Raw genomic sequence first — 18,838 nt, forward strand, 5'->3', positions numbered from 1 at the left:
CTGCCATGCCTCAAAGATGGTGGTGCCCACAGCCAAAAGATGGCAGCCCAGTCCCCTATCCCCACCAGGGTGGCAGGCATGCACCAAGTGGGCCCGGCCTTACCACACACCTGCCTCCAGAGTTCCCCAGTCCTCTCAGCACCCCAGCCACCCAGGGCCACCAGAGGCTCAGGTAACCAGGGCTGGCTGAGGCTTGTGCTGCCAGAAGTGGCAGCAGCAGAGGTGTGATGGGGGCATCGCTTCCTCTGATCACCAGGTCGCCTCCTGCCCCTGAGGGCTCCCAGACTGTGAGAGGGGCAGGCTGGGCTGAGGGACCCCCCCCCCCCAATTTTCATGCACCAGGCCTCTAGTCTAAAAAGAATAAAGAATAAAGAATGTAATACAAAAGGAGCATTGTCATCCTTGTGACTATGCTTCATGTTCTTAAAATCCATGTGATTTTTAAAGGATGAAATATGCACAAGGCAGGCCAAGAACCCTCAAAGAAATTATGATACCTATTCTGGAAGCACTCTGAGCAAACATACAAACATACACACAAACACCACAGAAAGAAAAAGTTCTATTCAATCAGGCATTAGCAAAGATTGGGTAAATTAACCTAGCTAGGAAAAGATGTAGTGCTGATGTGGCTTTAACGCAGGAAGGGAAAATTGATGACCCAAGATCAGACTGAATTAGTGAATTTGTGTTTGGACCTTATCAAATTTTGAAACGTTGGAATTTCAATACTGTTGTCCAGGGCATGTACTCTCCTGTGTGCTGTAGCCCTCACCATTTCCTATTGTTTATGTGTCTCCACCTCCACCATCAGTCTTTGTTGCATATACAAGCCCCAAAGCCATGAGTTTGAAACTTGAAGATATGCACATATTTTATTATAATAATCAGAAGCAACAGCATAGTATCCAGAATCTTGGTATATATCTGTCGACAGGGTCCCAGGAAACAAAATTCCATTCCCAATTCTGCCACATCCTGGGCTCAACTTTCCTCTTCTTTAAAATGTGAGATCTGATCTCAAAGTTCACTTCAGGTCTCTGACCAATGATTTGAGTGACCTGATTTGATTAAATTACAACAAATACTTAGAGTTGCAATAGTCAAAGTGACCCTTTGGCTAAGGGTCACATTAAGCTGGCCTTGAGGAGAGTGACCCAATATGCCCAGGAATCTAATACTCAATGACTTTAGATGAGTCACTTCTGCCTCTGGGCCTCTCTGCCCAATCACAAAACGACAGGGTTAGGACACAGCTGTGATTCTCAGCAGGGGCACTACTGCCTCTAGAGGACATTTTGGAAACTTTTAAGACATTTATGCAAGATTTTCTGCAATGACCAATGCACATGAATAATTACCTTGCATCCCAGGTGCCCTTTAAATATTTTACAGGGCATTCATGACACTAAAAGATTGTTTATACTTTCCTAAGTCAGTATAAGCTTATCCTGCTTATATTATACCACATAGCATGATATATCATAGTATATATAATACAACTATATTATGATAAATAAACAAAATTGCTTATAGTTCCCATAGCTCTGCTTTATACATAAGCACAAAGTAAGTTTGCACATTTTTAATATTCTATTGAATTTTCCAGTAATGTAAGTACTGTGTAAGTTGAAAGGAGATTGTACTGTTTTATTCAGGATTTTACCAAGAGTTTTAAAGCATTTCACAGCAAGACTGCTAGTGCTATTTAAGACTGCAGTGTATAACACCTGTATCAGTCTGCATTGCTAGCCCCATGATCCTACACACGGTGCAAGCAACATATTGCTTTATTTTATTTTAGTGGAGTCAGCTGAGCTTTATTCAGTTGTCTGTTACTTTTGTAATACATTGTATTTTTTGCTTTTATTTTTACTGTATAGGATGGAATCATGTTTATTCTTACAAAGAATATGTGCAGATTATATACATATGAATTTATTTTAATATATAAGAAGTGGTACAAAATATAGTTGCAATAAGAGAGTGTTGTTGAGCCTGACAGGGTTGAAAACAAATATGTTAGACTTCCCAAATTTAAAATCCTTAGTAACAAAATAAGCCGTGATTATCTCCATAGTAGTGTTACAATAATGGCTGGAAAGAGTACTGGGCATGGCATTGAAGGTGAAATAAACACAATAGTCTAAAAACAGTGGAAAATAAAACAACAGATAAAATTAAACTCGGAGTTCATTTTAGTCCTTGGGGATCCCTATTTTAATCTAATTATATCAAAGCTTTCTCTATAATGGCCACCCTGAAGCTTTTTCTTGTTTTTTCTACAGACATTACTTAATTTATACAAGTCTAAGCTATATGTTTTTCATTAAGTTGTGTATTTCTTATCAAGATATTTTTAAAATGTTATGTTTTCTAACTTTCAACTAATTCACTAACTATAATTTTAAAAATTAGCTACTTGTATTTGGTTCAAAATGAGGACATGACCTTAATTTCACACTATGAAACATTGCTTATAATCATATATGTGTTTTCACAAAGCTGTACAACCACATCCTATTTCACAGTGTATACAGCTCTTTCTCATAAATTCTCCCAGTCATCAGCTTTGTGATTCAGACAGAGTAGAGATGACTACATCCCTGTCTACTAAGTTCAGAAGCATTTCATGCCCATGAATCCTGCAATCTATGTTGCTGAGTCTACTGCAACCAGCCTGGTGCATCTTCCCACCCAATCATCCTGCTTTGTGAGAATCCTCCCCACTCACCTCGTCAAGGCAGTGGTGTGGTGGTCCATTTCCAGCTTTTTGTAGGCCAGTGCTATGACCCGGAAGCCCTGTGTTGTGTAAATCTGAAGTTCACTAACAAAACTAGCTGGCACTGTTCAGAAAATGACACAAGATTAGTAGGCAACATTTACTACTCAGTTGGTACTGGTAGAGAAACAGATCTAGTTCTTGAAAAAAAAAAAACACAACAAACACAAAACAAACAAACAATACCACCACATTTCTAAAAAGGTACACAATAAGTCAGTGGGAACCCACCCTAAAAATAACTACATTGTCAAGAATGACCTCTTGGTATTCAGTGAAGCTGAACTGAAAAGGAAACATTTAAAGAAAGAAGATGAAGATGAAAATGAAGACAAAGAAGAACAAGAAGAAAAATAAAGGGTGAGAAATATGTATAATTCTTTATTTCTACAGTTTAACTAAAATTTACTGACAGTCTGCTATGCGCCAGGCATTGGCTCTGCAGAGATTAAACTGCAGGATCTCTGTTTATTAAGGTATCAAATAGTAGACTAACAATGTAATCGAATGAAATCATTTCTATGACCCAAGTAATTGCAGTGTGCTATGCTATGGATTACTTAGACACACATACACAAGTCTGGGAGGAAGTGGTTAGATGAAGGAAAGGAAAGGACATTTTGGCTGAGGGAGGACCATGTGCTCAGGGATGAACACATGAGACAAACAGCCTTGAGTAGTTAGTTCAGCTCAGGAAAAGCGTAGGATGTGAGGATAGGAGTGGTAAGATGTATCTGGAAAGTTTAATAGGAGTCAGATCATGAAGGCCTTATATAATATCTTAAAGGAATTTGAGATTATTCCTGGAGTCTATGGGAAACAACCAACAGAAGAAAAGTGGAAAGTGACAACATAGTTATATTTGGTGATGGAAAACCCAATCTAGTCAGAGTATAAAGGTTGAATCAGGGTAGGAGTGACTGGGAGCAGGGGTCAATTCACCAACTGTTGAAGTGATCCAGTGGAGGGAAGATGAGGGCCTGAGCTGATGGAGTGATAGGACTATGGGTTAGCAATTGCCAAGACAGAAGCACTGAGGGAGAGGGACAAATCTGGGAAGAACCTCAAATTGGGGGAGAAGGAGAATGGTAGTGTCATTCACCAAGATGGGAAATACAGGAAGTGAGAAAGATAATCTTGATTTTGGCATTGAGTTTGGCATGTAGATGAGTCATCCTATTGGCAATGATCAATAGGCAATTGGATTCATAGGTCAAGTGCTCAGGGGACATATTTGGACTGGAAATATAAATTAGCCAGCTGTAGTACAAGTCTGTTCACTTACCTGTCTCAGGTTGACAAAAGCTGGCCACCTTCTCTGGTGCACCTTTCATGAATGCCAACCGGTCACCCCCCATCTCTTGGACAATGACTGTCATCCTCTGTAGGGCTGATGAGAATGGGAACTGATGCAGGATTGCAATTCCTTCCACTGGGACCTGGTTGAGGGGTGGGGAATGGAGAAGGACACACCAACATAGCTTCCACCTATTGGGAATTAATTATTCCTCCCCCAATCCTGTTTTTAGCAAATAAGAGACACAAGTTTCCATCAGTTTTCTCATGTCATAGAAGACACATCTATGACCTTTCAAAAGTGTGGGCCTAATGGGAATTTCCCCTTGAGGTTGGGTATTTCAGAGTGGATAGCAGATGAAGCTTACCTGGCTGGCTGTTTTGCTGGGCTTAACTACCATGGCGTGTGCTGGTACTTCCTTGATGTGGAAATTGTCCCCAGAAATAACCATTTCCTATTTCACAAATGGAATATTTTTTGTTGTAGAGATTTATTGATACGATGCTCAAACCCTCGTCTTGAGAAAATCCTGAGACCACCTCAATGTTTTCTCGGTTCTCCTCCCTTGGCTAGATGGAGGTGAACCAGTCTTATTTCATCACAGGAAAAAAAAAAAAAGCATTGAAAATGCTGCGGAACTTCAAGGGCAAACACTTCTGAATTATTCATGCAATTTATCCTGCTTTCTCTGTTGGAGCATGCTGTGTAAAGGTCTCAGCCTCTATTTCTGAAGAGCTTGACTCAAAAATAGTGAGCATGGGTAGCCAGACTTATTTGTGTGTGAGGCGAGCCCCTTACTGTCTTCTTTCATCCTGGAGTTCACTGTCATTCCTGCTCTTCCCTTTCCGTCTAATTTGAATTGATGGTCCTCACAGTGAGGTATGGCAGGGACTGTGAGGTACCGGTACATGGTTGATGGTCAGTAAAGATTCAGTAATTGCTGTAATGATGACCCTAAATCATAGTCACAAGAGCCTTTTATCAAAGATGTCAAAATGCTTTGCAACCATCTCATTGAGTGGCTGAAAAAAACTCTAAGAGAGGAAAATGTAATCCCTACTGAAAAATACAGAAACTGTAACCCAGAAAGGGTAAGATTAGCAAAGTCCTATCAGACCACTACAGAACCATGAAAAGGACCGTAAGGATTGTCTCCTTCAGTGGGGCTCACACATGTATCATCGGGGCCCAGAGCTGCTACAGGGACCTGGCTACAGGGGACAGGCGTGGTGGGCTTGTGGCTGAGTAAGGAGGGGCCGTGTGTTCCCTAAGCTTTACCTTTACTCCCCGTCTCAACCACAGCCACTCCGACTATTAGTTTTTTATAAAGTGCATCTAAATGATGTTTCCTTTTCAGAAAATATTCCAGGTGTGGTTCTTTTTGTTTCATTTTATGTAAACATTGCTGGTCTACTTCAATCCCTTCATTTTAAGGTCATAGGAACGTAGCCCCAACAAGAGAGATAACTTCACAGGGTCAAGTGCTCAGCTAGAGCAGAGCCAAAACTGGAACGGGGAAAGCCAGATTCCTCTTCCTGAGCAACACCCCTTGCTCTTAAACCTACTTTAGAGTCTCAGTGAAAGCGCTCATGTTTCCCTTTTTACTATTTCTAGGCTTAGAAACAAAACCAATATAATATGAATAAAAATAAACTCCTGATAGCAATGAGTTATCCTAAGCATGGGAGCCAGTGATGTTCCCTCATCCCCATGTTCTAGAAAACTTTGAAACAAGACATTGCTCATGCTACAACCTGAAATTTGGAAATAATAAACTAAAATTGCATAATAATTCTAATTACATTCATGCAATTGAGCCTGTGATATGTACCAGAATTTTTTAAGGGCATAATTTCATTTAATCACAATAACCCCACCATGAAGATACAATGGTCTGTCTCTCACTGCTCTATGTCCTCCATTATTGAAGACTTCACATCTTACAAGTATTGACTATCAGTGATAAAACCTGTGTTTCTCTAGCATTGAAGAAGCTTCTTAGATTCTCTGCAGGTCAGAGGCTTACCCAGTTGGTGGCTTCAAACATTTTGAGGTCCAGAGGGTCTCCCTGGATGGTCTCATCGAGAAGGATCAGAGAGTGGCAGCTGGCCATGGCTGCACACAGTGGGCCCCATGGCAAAGCCCTGCCCGAGGCAAAGCTGTGGACCTCCTGGAAGCTAAAGGAGAAAAGGGAAAGGGCTTCAGCCCAATTCTCCATCCAAAATGGAGCTTCCAGAGGTGACTTTTTGAAAAGTAATTTAACGTTTTGTTACATTATATACCCACTCTCCAGCCACCCTAAATTAATAGTGCTTCATTTAGCCATCATCCTTACAAGAGTTCAGTGAAAATGAGAAAGGTCATTCAAGGTCTTTCCCTTACTCTTTCTCTGGTATGGATTTAATTCCAGAGGAATGAAAGGAACTAGAAGTATCACTTTTAATTCTAAGTACATCCACTCCTGCTCAAACTCTCAGACCACTTCATTTCCAATGCCGTGAGGCAGAACAGCTTTGCTCATGCAATGGCTATTTGTGTATCTCCTTCCTTAATCCTTTGGGGCAGGGCCATGCCTTCTGTATCTCTCCAACATGTTTGGCCAACATTAGACAGAAAACAAATGCACGAGTGAATAAATGAATGAGTAGCTACTGAAGATCTGAAGAGCATAATGGTAAAGAAATATAACCTAAAAATATGTTTAAAGGGATACTGCATTCCTCTCTTCCACCCTGGCATCTAGTGTATCCTATTGCAGTCATCATCACCATCACTTCCTGTAGAAAGTGGCTTCATCTAAAATCTGCTGAGATATAACTGCACTGTCAGGTGCAGTGTGCCATCACTAATTCAGGGTTGAAGTCATCAAGTTCAGCCTCTGGCCATTAGAGGACTGTCCTCTGCAACCTTGTTGTCAGTCCCTTCTTAAATGTGTAGCACCATAGATGGTTCATAGAGCAACTCGTCCTAGGAGAACTTCTGATAGCAGAAAGTGCTTCCTGAACATTGAGGCAAAACATGCTTCTTGGAGTCAGTCAGAGTCTACCTGTGCTCCAACTTCTGTGGACCAGCTCAGCTAGAGGTTCCTGTGTAAACCCTCCCTTCCTCTGAGTTTACAGAGGAACCTTGTGCTGTGCCTTTAATACAGTTTGCAGACCACTCACCTTTCTAGTTACTTTCTTAAGTTTTTATTTGTCATAGTTTGATTAAAATGTGGTCTTGAGGGTCAGATTATTACTTCTCATGATATGGACACTGCAGTTCTTTAAATACTGCCTTAGGTTGCTCTAGCCTTTTGTTTTCAAAAGTCTCCACATCACAGTGTTAATGCATAATCCAGCCATATTTCTTGCTGGTTTCCTTATCCAAGCTTCTCTAAGAGTTCAAAACCTCTTGGCTGATTACTGACCCTGTTGATCATATCTATTATTATATATCAGAGGATTAAGTTATTCTAGCAGTTTACAGCAGACCTCTGGCATTTTGGTAAACATGTAAAAGGAAGAAGCCGTGTGATCAGCGTGGATGCTTAAGCTCACACAAATCAGGGAAAATGAAATCTTATTTTTCATATGGCACATGTATTGTCATCAGTATGTAATTCTGAATTCCTGAGATTGGGCCAGACTCTGGTTTACATAACAAATAAATAGAACTCTTCTCTTATCTCTGTCTTTGTATTTTTATTTGAATGCTTGAGATTTTCAAACTCAGATAGCTCAGGTAGTGTGCCAAAAGTTCTTTAAGTATCCAGCCCTTTTTGGAAAAGCGAAGACTTATTATGACTCACCTTTTATTAGACGACATTTAATAGACTATAAGTTAGGGGTTAACTTCTTACCTAGGATTGAATCTGCTTTCTCTCATTTTATGAATTAAAGTTGATAATTTTGTTTAATTTTAAATTGTTATTTAAGTCATTTGAAACCAACTTTCACCTTTTTGAAGGAAGGTAGGAATAAAGAGTAATGGGCTTATTAATCAATAGCTTAAATATTATATGAATTATTTTTATTTAAATTTGACAAGTTTTATTTATAAATAAAAAGCTTAATAAATAAGTTTGATGTCAATTCAATAGGTAGAATAGCATTCAAAAGATGGAACGCATTTAGTTAGTTTTGGATGAACAAACATATACTATGCATCTACTTGTGCACCTGGTATAGTGCTACAGCATAAGGAACACAAATATAAATAATAAAAATACTGCTCTCAAGATGTTCACACATTTTAATAAATGCATACACTTTTTGTTGAAGCTGAAACAGAAAAATATTAATGAACAAGGAGTCCAGGCATATATCCAAATCTATCTTCAAGGAAAATAAAAAGAACTTCAAAAATTTATATTAATAAGAGGCTTCTTCTGTAGACCAAGTACCAAGATCAATTTCTTTAACCCAGGAAACACACTTGTTTATAAACACTTTATATTCATGTTTTAATATAAAAATGTATTACACACCTATAATTAAAATATTTTGTGGATAAATTGTATGTCGTCTGCATAATGCAGAAGAACTGCTATGAACCTTTTATGACTAAAATGCTTTGAGATTTAGTTTGTAAGTGAGAAATACCTTCATAAAAAAAAAAAGGAAATGTCGAATGTTTTTTGTTCACACTGGAAATAGCAGAGAAAAGCTGGAAGAGAAGTAACCCCAGGCATGGCCGCCAGGGGGCCTCAGGAAAGGTTATGCAAATCCCCGCTTGGAGCTGAAAGCTGCCCAAATCTGAGGAGTTATGGGACAGCCAAAACGTGGAATTCTCAGAACTAGAATACCAAGGAACTTGAGTACACTGGCCCCAGCTCCACGGACGTTCCTTTTTACTGAAATTCATTGTACAAAGGTGAACATGGTGTCCTTCCTCCTGGCACAGAAGAAGGCTTTGAAGGAGAGTGTCTTCGTACTGTCCAAACGAGGTACACTGGGCCAACTTCAGTCCCCTGACTAATATGCTGACTGCAAATTACATTTTAGCAAGGATTTGAATGCAGTGTCAAAACTTCTTCTTCATCTCCTGGGTTTGTGTGCGGCATGCGGCAGGGGTTGGGACAGGGGCAAACATAGGTTTTAGCTCAAAATATTAGTGGAACCATTAAGAAGCAGCAGTTAAATGAAGCTATGCTGTCAACCACTGCTCACCAAAGCCAAAGCTAAATTGTCTCTATTGTTAATTTTCCTAAGAAAACAGAGTTCCAGGAAAAGAAAAACTTCAGTGCATTTAGTCCAAGGTACTGTGTGTGATGAAGGGATTCTATGGAAAGTCACCTCACAGGTGGCTTTTGTCGACCTTTATGCAGTTCCCTCCTTAATTTCAAATGCATAAAAGAAACTGCAAAACTGTCATTCTCCAGAGCACTTGAGGTCTTGCTTGCCAGCAACTGTTGTCAGTTTGGGCCCAAGTCACCACTTGTGAAAGTTCTCTACAGGTGTGGATGCTTTTATGTGAACAGTACTCACCCATTCTTATCGCAGGGCACGACTCCCCAGACATCCAAGCCCTCCCTTGTCAAGGTGCCTGTCTAAACAGAAACAGCACTCAGTTTACTCTGAAGATCTAGCTCCCCATTGCAACGACGAATAAGGTTCGTCTTAACGGAATAACATATGCCACAAAATTTTATGGAGATCAGTACTTCCAGCAAGAACACAGTGAGGTGGGTATCTGGACTCCTGGGGGAAGCTTGGATGAACTCATCCCAGTTGTATGACCAGCAAGCACTTAATCTCTTTGCACTTTAGTGATCACAGCAATAAAAGAAAGAAAGCCGGACCTGCCTTACATATTTCAGAGGCTTGTTCAGAGATTCTAAGGCCAGATTAAACAGATGGCAAAGTTCTTGGTAAGCCTACAAGAGCTAAAAAATGGTGAATCCCAGTTCTTATTGCAGAAGTTAAAAGTGTGTCGTCAGAAATAAGTAATGAGAGTAGGAGAATTTTCTATTGTCCTAAAGAAATGGCTTCTTATTTGACACATACTTAGTTAAAAGGTGCTTGTTGGTACTTTTCTCGGTGTAGTGTAATGATGAAGAGTTTATCTGGGTTAAAAGACCAGCTGTGTGATCTAGGCAAATTACTGAATTTCTCTAAACATCAGAGCCCTTGCCTGTAACATGGTTATAATCATATAAAGTTGCTGTGAAGATTAAATGAGATAATACAATAAAGTGCTTAATTTAATGTCTGGCATAGAGTAAGAGCTGATAATAACGATAATTACTCATAATAATTATTTATTTAACATTCAAATTCTTGTCACAATTATCTTCCCACCCCATTTCTTTTTCCAAGTCCAAGGATAATATGATTTCATAAATAGAACATCTTTCCTTATAATTCTAGTTTGATCACAAAATAATACTGAAATAGTAGCAAGAGCCACATTAACCTTTTGTTCTTGGTAGATAGCTTGATAGTTCAACAATTAGATAATATAGCTCCCATCTCATTAATTTTCTGCTATCAAAAACCTTCAATGTACTGTTTATTGGGCACAGATTTATGTTTGGAACGGTGAATACAATTCTGGAGATGGGTGGTGGTGATGGTTGCATAATAATTTGAATGCACTTAAAACCACTTAAGAAGGTTAAAATGGTAAATTTTATATTATGTATATTTTACCACAATAAAAAGAATAAGAAAAGGAAAGGCAACAATAAAAAATAAAAACCTTCAATGGCTTCCCACTGCCTAAAGAAATATTTCTTAGCCAGACATTCAAGGTTTATAAACACCCTCTCCCATTACTAATGTCCTGCTCTGATCAAAACACATTTTATTGCTCTTCAGACTCTATGCCTTTGCCTAGACTCTCCTGCTTATAATAGCTTTGTCTTGTACATATTTTAAGTATTTTTGTAGTGTTTGACATCTAAAAAAAATATTTCTAGCTGAAAAGAGACTACCTCCCTGGGGCTGGCAATTACTAGTAGAAGAGACAGCATGGAACTCAGGCAAGAGCACATATTTGCTATGCAAACTAACCATTGGGTAGCCAAGCCTCTCCTCTCTCTGGTCACCCTCCGCAGGAGACAATATTCCTCTTCCTTACTCATCCCAGGGCCAGGTATCAGACAACTAAGGACCATCTCTACACCCAAAAGCTCACCAGAACCACTTAAACTAGCCAATCATGGGTTGTTTACCCTGCCTTGTCTTGCATTTCCTGCAGAAACCCCAATAAAGGCCACCCCAATAAACCCCAATAAAGGATGAGGGCCTAAGCACTCCCCTCACTCCTGCTTTGCTTCCTGATCCAAACCTGGCATGCTTCCTGTGACCTTGCCTGGTGAGCTATGCATCTTCCTTCCAGAGGGAACGTGAATAACATTGACCTTTCCCTGTCATCACTCAGTCACCTTATAAATTAAAACCCAGGCACAAAACCACCTTTCAATTCCACCTTACCCTCTCACAGCTTCCATCTTTACTCCAGCATATGTGTATACAGACTAGAAGATACCTTCAAGAGAAGGTAGAATAAGAAGCTGGCTGGGAGTAACTGCCATATAATCAAGGATAACTTTAAATAAAGTCTTCCTTTTTCATTCGTTCATTCATTCATTCACTCACTCATTCATTCAATACGCATTTATTGAATACTGACTATGCCAAGCAATATTCTTAACATTAGGGATACAATAGTAATCACAGTAAAAGATTTAAATTTTATTCTCTGGGGGTTTGGGTGATAGACAGAATGCTGTTTTAACTAATTGTGTTTCATAGACCATTGGAGATGGAAGGATCCTAAAAGATTCTCTAATCCAGTAACTACTGTCCCTTCTCTATAATCTGAGGGCTCACGAGATGTTTCTTTCCTGGGTCACACAGCCAACCAGGGATAAAGTGAAGTCCGATACCCACATCCTGTTTCCTGACTCATGAGAGTGTAGCACGCTTATACAGGATGACAATGACGATTACAATGGGGGTGAGAATGAAGATGAAACACACATACCTTGTCAAAGCAGACAAGGTTTAATTGCCCACATACATTGATCCTCTGGGGACTGATGCAAAAGATGCCTCTCTTCTTCAGCCTCTTCTGGGCATAGATAATGCCTGTGGTCAGGGCGGCAGGTAGAGCAGGAGGAACTGCAATTGTGATGACATCCAGGGCTTTCCTCACCACCTCCCCGGGAGCTTCCTGGAAGATACCTCACTCTCACTATCACAAATAAACCGATCACAAAAAGCTTTGTGCAAATGACTTTTTCCTTCTTTTTGTTTATTTATCTAGATTAAATTTCTAGAAATAATATAAGCAAGTCAAGCATGGGTCACAGGGTACGAACATATTTTAGTTCTCAATACATTTTGCCAAAGTGCAATGAAAAAGGCTTGTAATAATTCATATGCTACCAGCAGGCAACCATAGGCCAATTTGCCATGTGCCCTCACCAACATTGAATATCTGGGTTCTGATTAAAATTTTTCATTTCATAGCTACTAAATATTACGTTATTGCAATAAATATATTCTCAGATTGAAAATAATATAAGGAAATATTGTGCAAAAGTAGAAGCATGCTGATATCTCAATAAGCAAAATGTTTTATCCCATTACATTGAATTGTTGTTATGGACCTTGGTGATCAATTGCTTATGTTGGAGAGCCTGGGAGTACATGGGTCAGTTTCAGGGCTTGGCTTTGTTTTCCATGTTTGTAATCCCTAGATTAAGGCCAACATGCAGAGTATAAAACAGACATGGGTGAGTGTGTGTTCGTCTGCAACAAAGGCAGCTTACCCCGCTGAGCACGTAGACACATAAAGTATAGATCATCCCAATGGTGGCGGTCGCTACGAGGCACAGGAGGAACCTGATGGCATCCCTGTAGAGCTTGAAGTTCATCGGCTTGGGATACAAGATGGATCTCACGAGGTCCCCCTTTGCAGTGTTGAATCCTGAGCGATAAACACACACCCCACCCTCTGAGGATGACAAATCCTACGCTGGTGCTCTTCCAACCTCAATCCAACATTGCCTTTGTCTTCTCTAGAGACATTTAAACGGCGTTTAAACCCAAGTGCAATTAAAGGATAATTGGAAAATATGTAAGTGCTAGAATGGAAATACCTTATCTATTTCAGAGCCTATTACTCTGGCCTGCCTTCCCTCTACTTTCAATTCCATGCGTCCCGGAGACAGGGGAGCACTATACCAGGGGCAGAGCACAGCTTTTCCAAAGGCAGCTTCCTTTTAAGGAAACGACTCCTGAGAATGCATGCGCGCACACACACACATACTCACTCTCTCTCTTTCACACACACACACACACACACACACACACACACACACACGTCACTTGAATTTAAACTAAGTGGCCCAGTAAATACTGACGAATTCAATTTCTATTACTTTTGAATGTCAAATTTACTGTTTCTAGTCCTGCCTAGAAAGAACTCAGGATTTGAGATTAAAAGACCTGAGTCTGGGTCTAGCTCAGCCAGTTCCTGGCTGTATGGTTTGTGAAAGTCCGCTTGAGTTGTGTGGGTCCCAGATGATTCATGTAGGCATCTTTGTTTTGCAAGTACTATATATGCAAGTAGTTTATAAACTACAAAGCACATAAATAGTAATATGATCATCAGTACTATTATTATTAAAAGGTGTATGCCATAGTTCAATTCACATTTAAAATATATAAATTTAGTATAGTTGGTTTGTTATCTAAAGACTGCTCCATACCTATTATTTAGACACTAAATAAACTGAACAACAGCATGTAATTAAAATGACAAAATGGAAGGAAGAGATGCTGACTAACCAGTCTGCAGCACCACAGCTCTCACAGTCCTGGAGCAAGCGCCCTTGGCCTGGATAACCTCTGTGCCACAGAAGAGGATGTGCCGTTTGTAATCCACTTCACTCTGTGTTTTCCAGGGCGCAGAGCCATCCACCTTAGGTAATGGAGTCTTAGTGACTGGGATACTTTCTCCTACAGAAAACAAGCCATGCCCTTTGTGAGGCAAGATGCCCTCACTCATCTAAATCATGTGTGCACTTACATATCCTATGGTAGATGTTCGTTGGGAGCCTGCCATGGGGCAGGGACAACCCTAGACACAGGAAATACAAGGGGAAACATAGTGCTTATTTAAGAGGTCCGTAGTCCGGAGAGGAACACAGACTTATAACAAACAAATATAATGCCATGTTATAATTACTGTGAGTACTATAAAACCAAACATGGATGCTGAAATAGGCAGGAAATAACCATGTAGGGAATACCAAAATGTGCAATTTAGAATGTGGGGGTTTTGGGAATAAAGGGCCATGAGACCTATGTAGGATCCAAAGCCTGCAGGGCCCTAAGTGCATGTTTCATTCTCTGTGTGTGTGTGTGTGTGTGTGTGTTTTCCCATAGGCCCTATTGGCAGAAAGGGAATGGGGAGATGTTTAATTGTTTTATTAGATTAAAGGCTGGACATTGAGTTGGAAAATGATCACAAGAATCCCCACTGGAGAACGTGAGGTTTGAAATATGGCAGTTGGCAGTGGGAGTAGAAAGGAAGTGCTGGATTTGAGAAATAAGGAAGTAAGAAGCTACAAAACTTGGGAAATGCTATGTAATAAAAGCCTAATATGTTAAGTGTCTGGTCATCTGGTCATCCATTCAACCAATCAAAGTGTAATATGCTAATGATATGGTAAGGCCACTCAACCGCTTGCTATGACGTGAACTGACCACCTTGGGGCAGACAGTTGTCTGGTCGACCAGTCATTATGATGTACACTGACCACCAGGGGGCAGATGCTGTTACCTGTAGTTAGCTTACTGCTGGGTTCTGGCTGATCGGGACTGAGCGAGATGGGCTGGACACACCCTGGAGCCCTCCCAAAGTCCCTTCCCAGTTGGCCAACCTTTTGCACTGCTTCCTGGCCCCGATCATGCACCAGTGGGGTCCCTTGGCCTAGCCTGCTCCCTCTTGCAATCTGGAACCCCTTGGGGGATGTCAGAGAGTCAGTTTCAGTCCCATCCTGCTCTATGCAGGAGCTGCCCCCTGGTGGTCAGTGCACTCCCACAGGGGGAGCACCGCTCAACCAGAAGCCAGGCTCATGGATGGCGAACACAGTGGTGGTGATGGGAGCCTCTCCAGCCTCTGTGGCAGCACTAAGGATGTCTGACTGATGGCTTAGGCCCACTCCCCCAAGGGTTCCCGGATTGCGAGAGAGCACAGGCCAGGCTGAGGGACCCCTCCCCCGCCAACCGAGTGCCCGAATTTTGTGCACCAGGCCTCTAGTATTTTTATATTGGCAGTTTAGAGGGACAGAGGAATTGAAAGTGGCTTCCTGGTGTCTGACTTTGGAGAATGAGCAGAGGTTGCCATTACTTACCAATATAGGAATTATAGGAGGAAGGAGGAATTGCCTTTGATCACCTTGAGTTGGAGAGGCCTGTGTAACAACCATGTTGAGAGGTCTTGTAGCTGGTTAGAAACTTATCTGGGTCTAGAGCTCAGAGGAGAGGTTTAAAGGAAGATTTTAGTCAGAGTTCATCACCTTAGAGGTGATATGAAGGGGATGAGAAGACCTCTAAGGGACTGAGTGTAAGGTAAGGAGAGAAAAGGACCAGGACATAGCAGCAACAATCAAAGAGATGGGGGAAGAGGAACAGCACAAGAAGCTGACTGGCTTGGTTGGTGGTAGAACTCAGAGAGACAGCGTTGCCTTGGAAAGTTAGGGAGAAGAGAATTTTCAGAAGAAAGAGATGGTGAGAATAGTCAAAACCAGCAGAGAGGTCAATAAAAAGAGAAATTTAAAGAATCCATTTGGTCCTGCCAGCATGGCTCAGTGGTTGAGCATTGACCTATAAACCAAGAGGTCATGCTTCAATTCCCTGTCAGGGTGCATGCCCAGGTTATGGGTTCCATCCCCAGTGGGGGCTGTGCAGGAGGCAGCCGATCAGTGAGTTTCCTCATCATTGATGTTTTTATCTCTCTCCCTCTTCCTTCTTCTCTGAAATCAATTATATATATATATATATATATATATATATATATATATATATATTAATTTTTTTAAAGAATCCATTGGATTTGGCGATTGAGACACTAGTTACTTTGGCCAGTGAAGGGAGAGGGGCAGGTTGCAGTGGGTTGAAGTGCAAACACGGGAGGTAGATGAAGTTGTGAAAGTAGTGATGGCTTCTGAGGAACAAAGCTTGTAAAACTTCCACTGGTGATGCTGAGTGCGCAGTATAAAGTCAGACACATGTTCCTGTGTGCTAGGGCCACTTGGCATTGCAAAAGTCTGAGCAAAAAGGGATGTTTATAAATGTATGGATTCCTTAGGAAAAGGAAACAGACCTGCCATGATTTCTTTGCTTTTTTTGTTTGTTTGTTTCAGTAAGTTTACATAGGAGTGAGGTGCGTGTTCGTTTCCACTTCAGACCTTCCTGACCAATGGATTTGACTTGGACTTTAATGGGAACCAAGGATGTCAGTGTGTATTCGCAGCCTCCCGTTTAGTCTCCGAAAGACTTTATGATCTTTCTTTATCTGACAGAAATATTGACACACCACCTCTGTGTGTCCATATGTGACTCTGCATATGCGAGTGAGAATCCAAAGCACTGCGACCTTGAGCAGGTTCCTTCTCCTCTCTGGACCTCAGTTTCTTATCAATGAGAGGCAATGACCTCTAGGGGCCTGCCCAGCTCCAGCATGCTATTTACAGACGAACTCCAGTTAGTCCCAAATACCCAGGTTTGCCAACTCCTGCCTCATGAAGTTTTTCAACATTTTCAAGCCAAGCTCAGAAGCGCTTGCACTTAAGTCTGTGGGTTTCAGGATGTTCTTAAATGTTTTTAAACCCTCCAAGTTTATCTGAAGACAAATTTTATATAAAAATACTAAATATAAGAACCACAGATAATTCTGAAACGTCTAATGATCTCTACGATATTTTAAAGTAAATGACAGGGTTGTAAGAACCCTTGGTTCAAGAAGGAAATGCTCAGGGCTCAAAAAGTGACCACCGTATGAAAATCAGTACACAGAAAGCAGCTTTGAATTGAACTCTCGGATATATCCAGGGCAGAACTGTTCATGAGATTTGTGGGGATGGGGAGGGCCCACAGCTGCCCCACACTTTGCCCTTGTCATTCAGGTACAGGAGCCTGGGAGCACTGGGGAAGCTGAAGACGGAGACAGAACCACACCTGTCAGCATGCCTTCATTCACCACACAGCTGCCATCAAGCAGAATGGCATCACATGGCATTTGCACTCTGTTCCCTGTCAAAATTAATAGATCTCCGGGGACGAGAAAGCGTGATTCCAGCTCTTCGACTCCAGCTGAAAGTGTGAGAAGACAGAGTTGAGTCAGTTTTTTCCCCCACAAAAACATAGTCCAACATCTGCCTAAATTAGAAATCAATTAAGAAAGCAATCAGAGCACTTTCAAAAAAGTTATTCTTCAACATTGATTTAAAAATCCAGAAACAATAAGAAAAAAGGCAATACCTTCAATTACCAAAAAAAATTAAAAACCTTTGTGAGGCAAAAAAAAAAAGAAAAAAAAAGAAAAAGAAAAAACAAATGAGAAATTCAGAAAACATGTTTGAAACTTAAAGTATAGACAAAGATTAATATTCCTAATACATAGAATTCCTTTAAAAAAAAAAGAGATGTATAGCAAAATTGATAGAAGATGTTAACAGATAGTCCCCCCCTCCACCACACACATACACACAGAAATTGTAAGGGGCATGTTAAACATTTGAAAAGATGCTCATTCTTACTCATAATAAGAAAAATGAAAATTTCTTCCTTCTTTCCTTCCTGCTTTCCTGCCTTCCTTTACTTCTTTCTTCCCTTATTTAGTCCCAAAGCTATAAGGGCTTAAGCAAGATAGGTACCCATCCAGGAGTCTGGGTGAGGGGGGAATGAGGGTGGTAGCTTATGTGGATGTTGGAACCTGAGAAGGATGGCCTGGTGCAGGGTGTCAGAGCCCGTGCAGGAAGAAAAGGGTCCCCAGAATGGCAGTGGCCTGGTGACAGATATTGAAGTCCTAGCGTGCGAGTGCGGGGGGACATCAGCATGACTGATGATGCGTTACATCCAGGTGAGACTGACACAATAATTAGATATAAAGAGCCTTGTGGGAGGCAGATTTCTCACTGAGGCAAGGAAGTTATAAATATAACCAGAATGAACTCTGTGGTCTCCATAGAATTGAAGGCAACAGTGTAAATTGATGGTTTTCAATAGACAGATGGAGAAGTAATATGGATGTAAATGGCAATCCATTAATGTAGAAGGAAAGATAAAATTAGAATATCGCCATTTAATTATTGAAGCAATATTTAATCTAGCCAAGGGACATCAATGGATACTAGAACTAGTGGGTAAAAATTTGATGAGGATGATATATAGTCTCAAAGTATCTCTTAATAAAATAACTACTAATTACAAAGAGAAAAAAGTAAATTTACAATAGAAAAACCTGGCAGACACCATTTAATTAAGTAATCCACACTAATTTCAGTAGTAATAGGACAAATTTAAAGTATGTACCACATGAAAAGAAGCCGTAAGAACTCAGCATTACTTCTGTAACGTGCCAGCTAAAAAATGCATAACCTGAATTTAACTATGGGGGAACATCAAACAAATCCACATTGAGGGACATTCTACAAAATAACCAGATCAAAGAGTCAAGGTCCAAGAAAAAGTGAAGAAGATTAAAGAGATATTGCAAATAACACTATTGTGCACTCACAAGTCCTTTCCTATAAAGAA

At 40.6% G+C, this 18,838-nt stretch overlaps 1 protein-coding gene across 1 annotated transcript in view; it reads right to left on the reverse strand.

The window, feature by feature from the left end:
* The window catches only part of ATP13A4 (ATPase 13A4), a 123,390-nt gene that overhangs the window by 37,455 nt on the left and 67,097 nt on the right, over positions 1–18,838 (reverse strand). The window contains exons 9-17 of the mRNA XM_081087044.1: positions 17,258–17,392; positions 13,862–14,032; positions 12,841–12,998; positions 12,051–12,239; positions 9,548–9,609; positions 6,106–6,256; positions 4,447–4,533; positions 4,068–4,221; positions 2,735–2,846 (exon numbers count right to left, since the gene is read on the reverse strand). Coding sequence (XP_080943170.1) covers positions 2,735–2,846; positions 4,068–4,221; positions 4,447–4,533; positions 6,106–6,256; positions 9,548–9,609; positions 12,051–12,239; positions 12,841–12,998; positions 13,862–14,032; positions 17,258–17,392 — 1,219 coding nt within the window. The remainder of the gene's footprint in view (positions 1–2,734; positions 2,847–4,067; positions 4,222–4,446; positions 4,534–6,105; positions 6,257–9,547; positions 9,610–12,050; positions 12,240–12,840; positions 12,999–13,861; positions 14,033–17,257; positions 17,393–18,838) is intronic.

This window comes from Myotis nattereri (assembly GCF_964212035.1).
Source record: "Myotis nattereri genome assembly, chromosome: 3".
Lineage (NCBI taxonomy): Eukaryota > Metazoa > Chordata > Mammalia > Chiroptera > Vespertilionidae > Myotis > Myotis nattereri.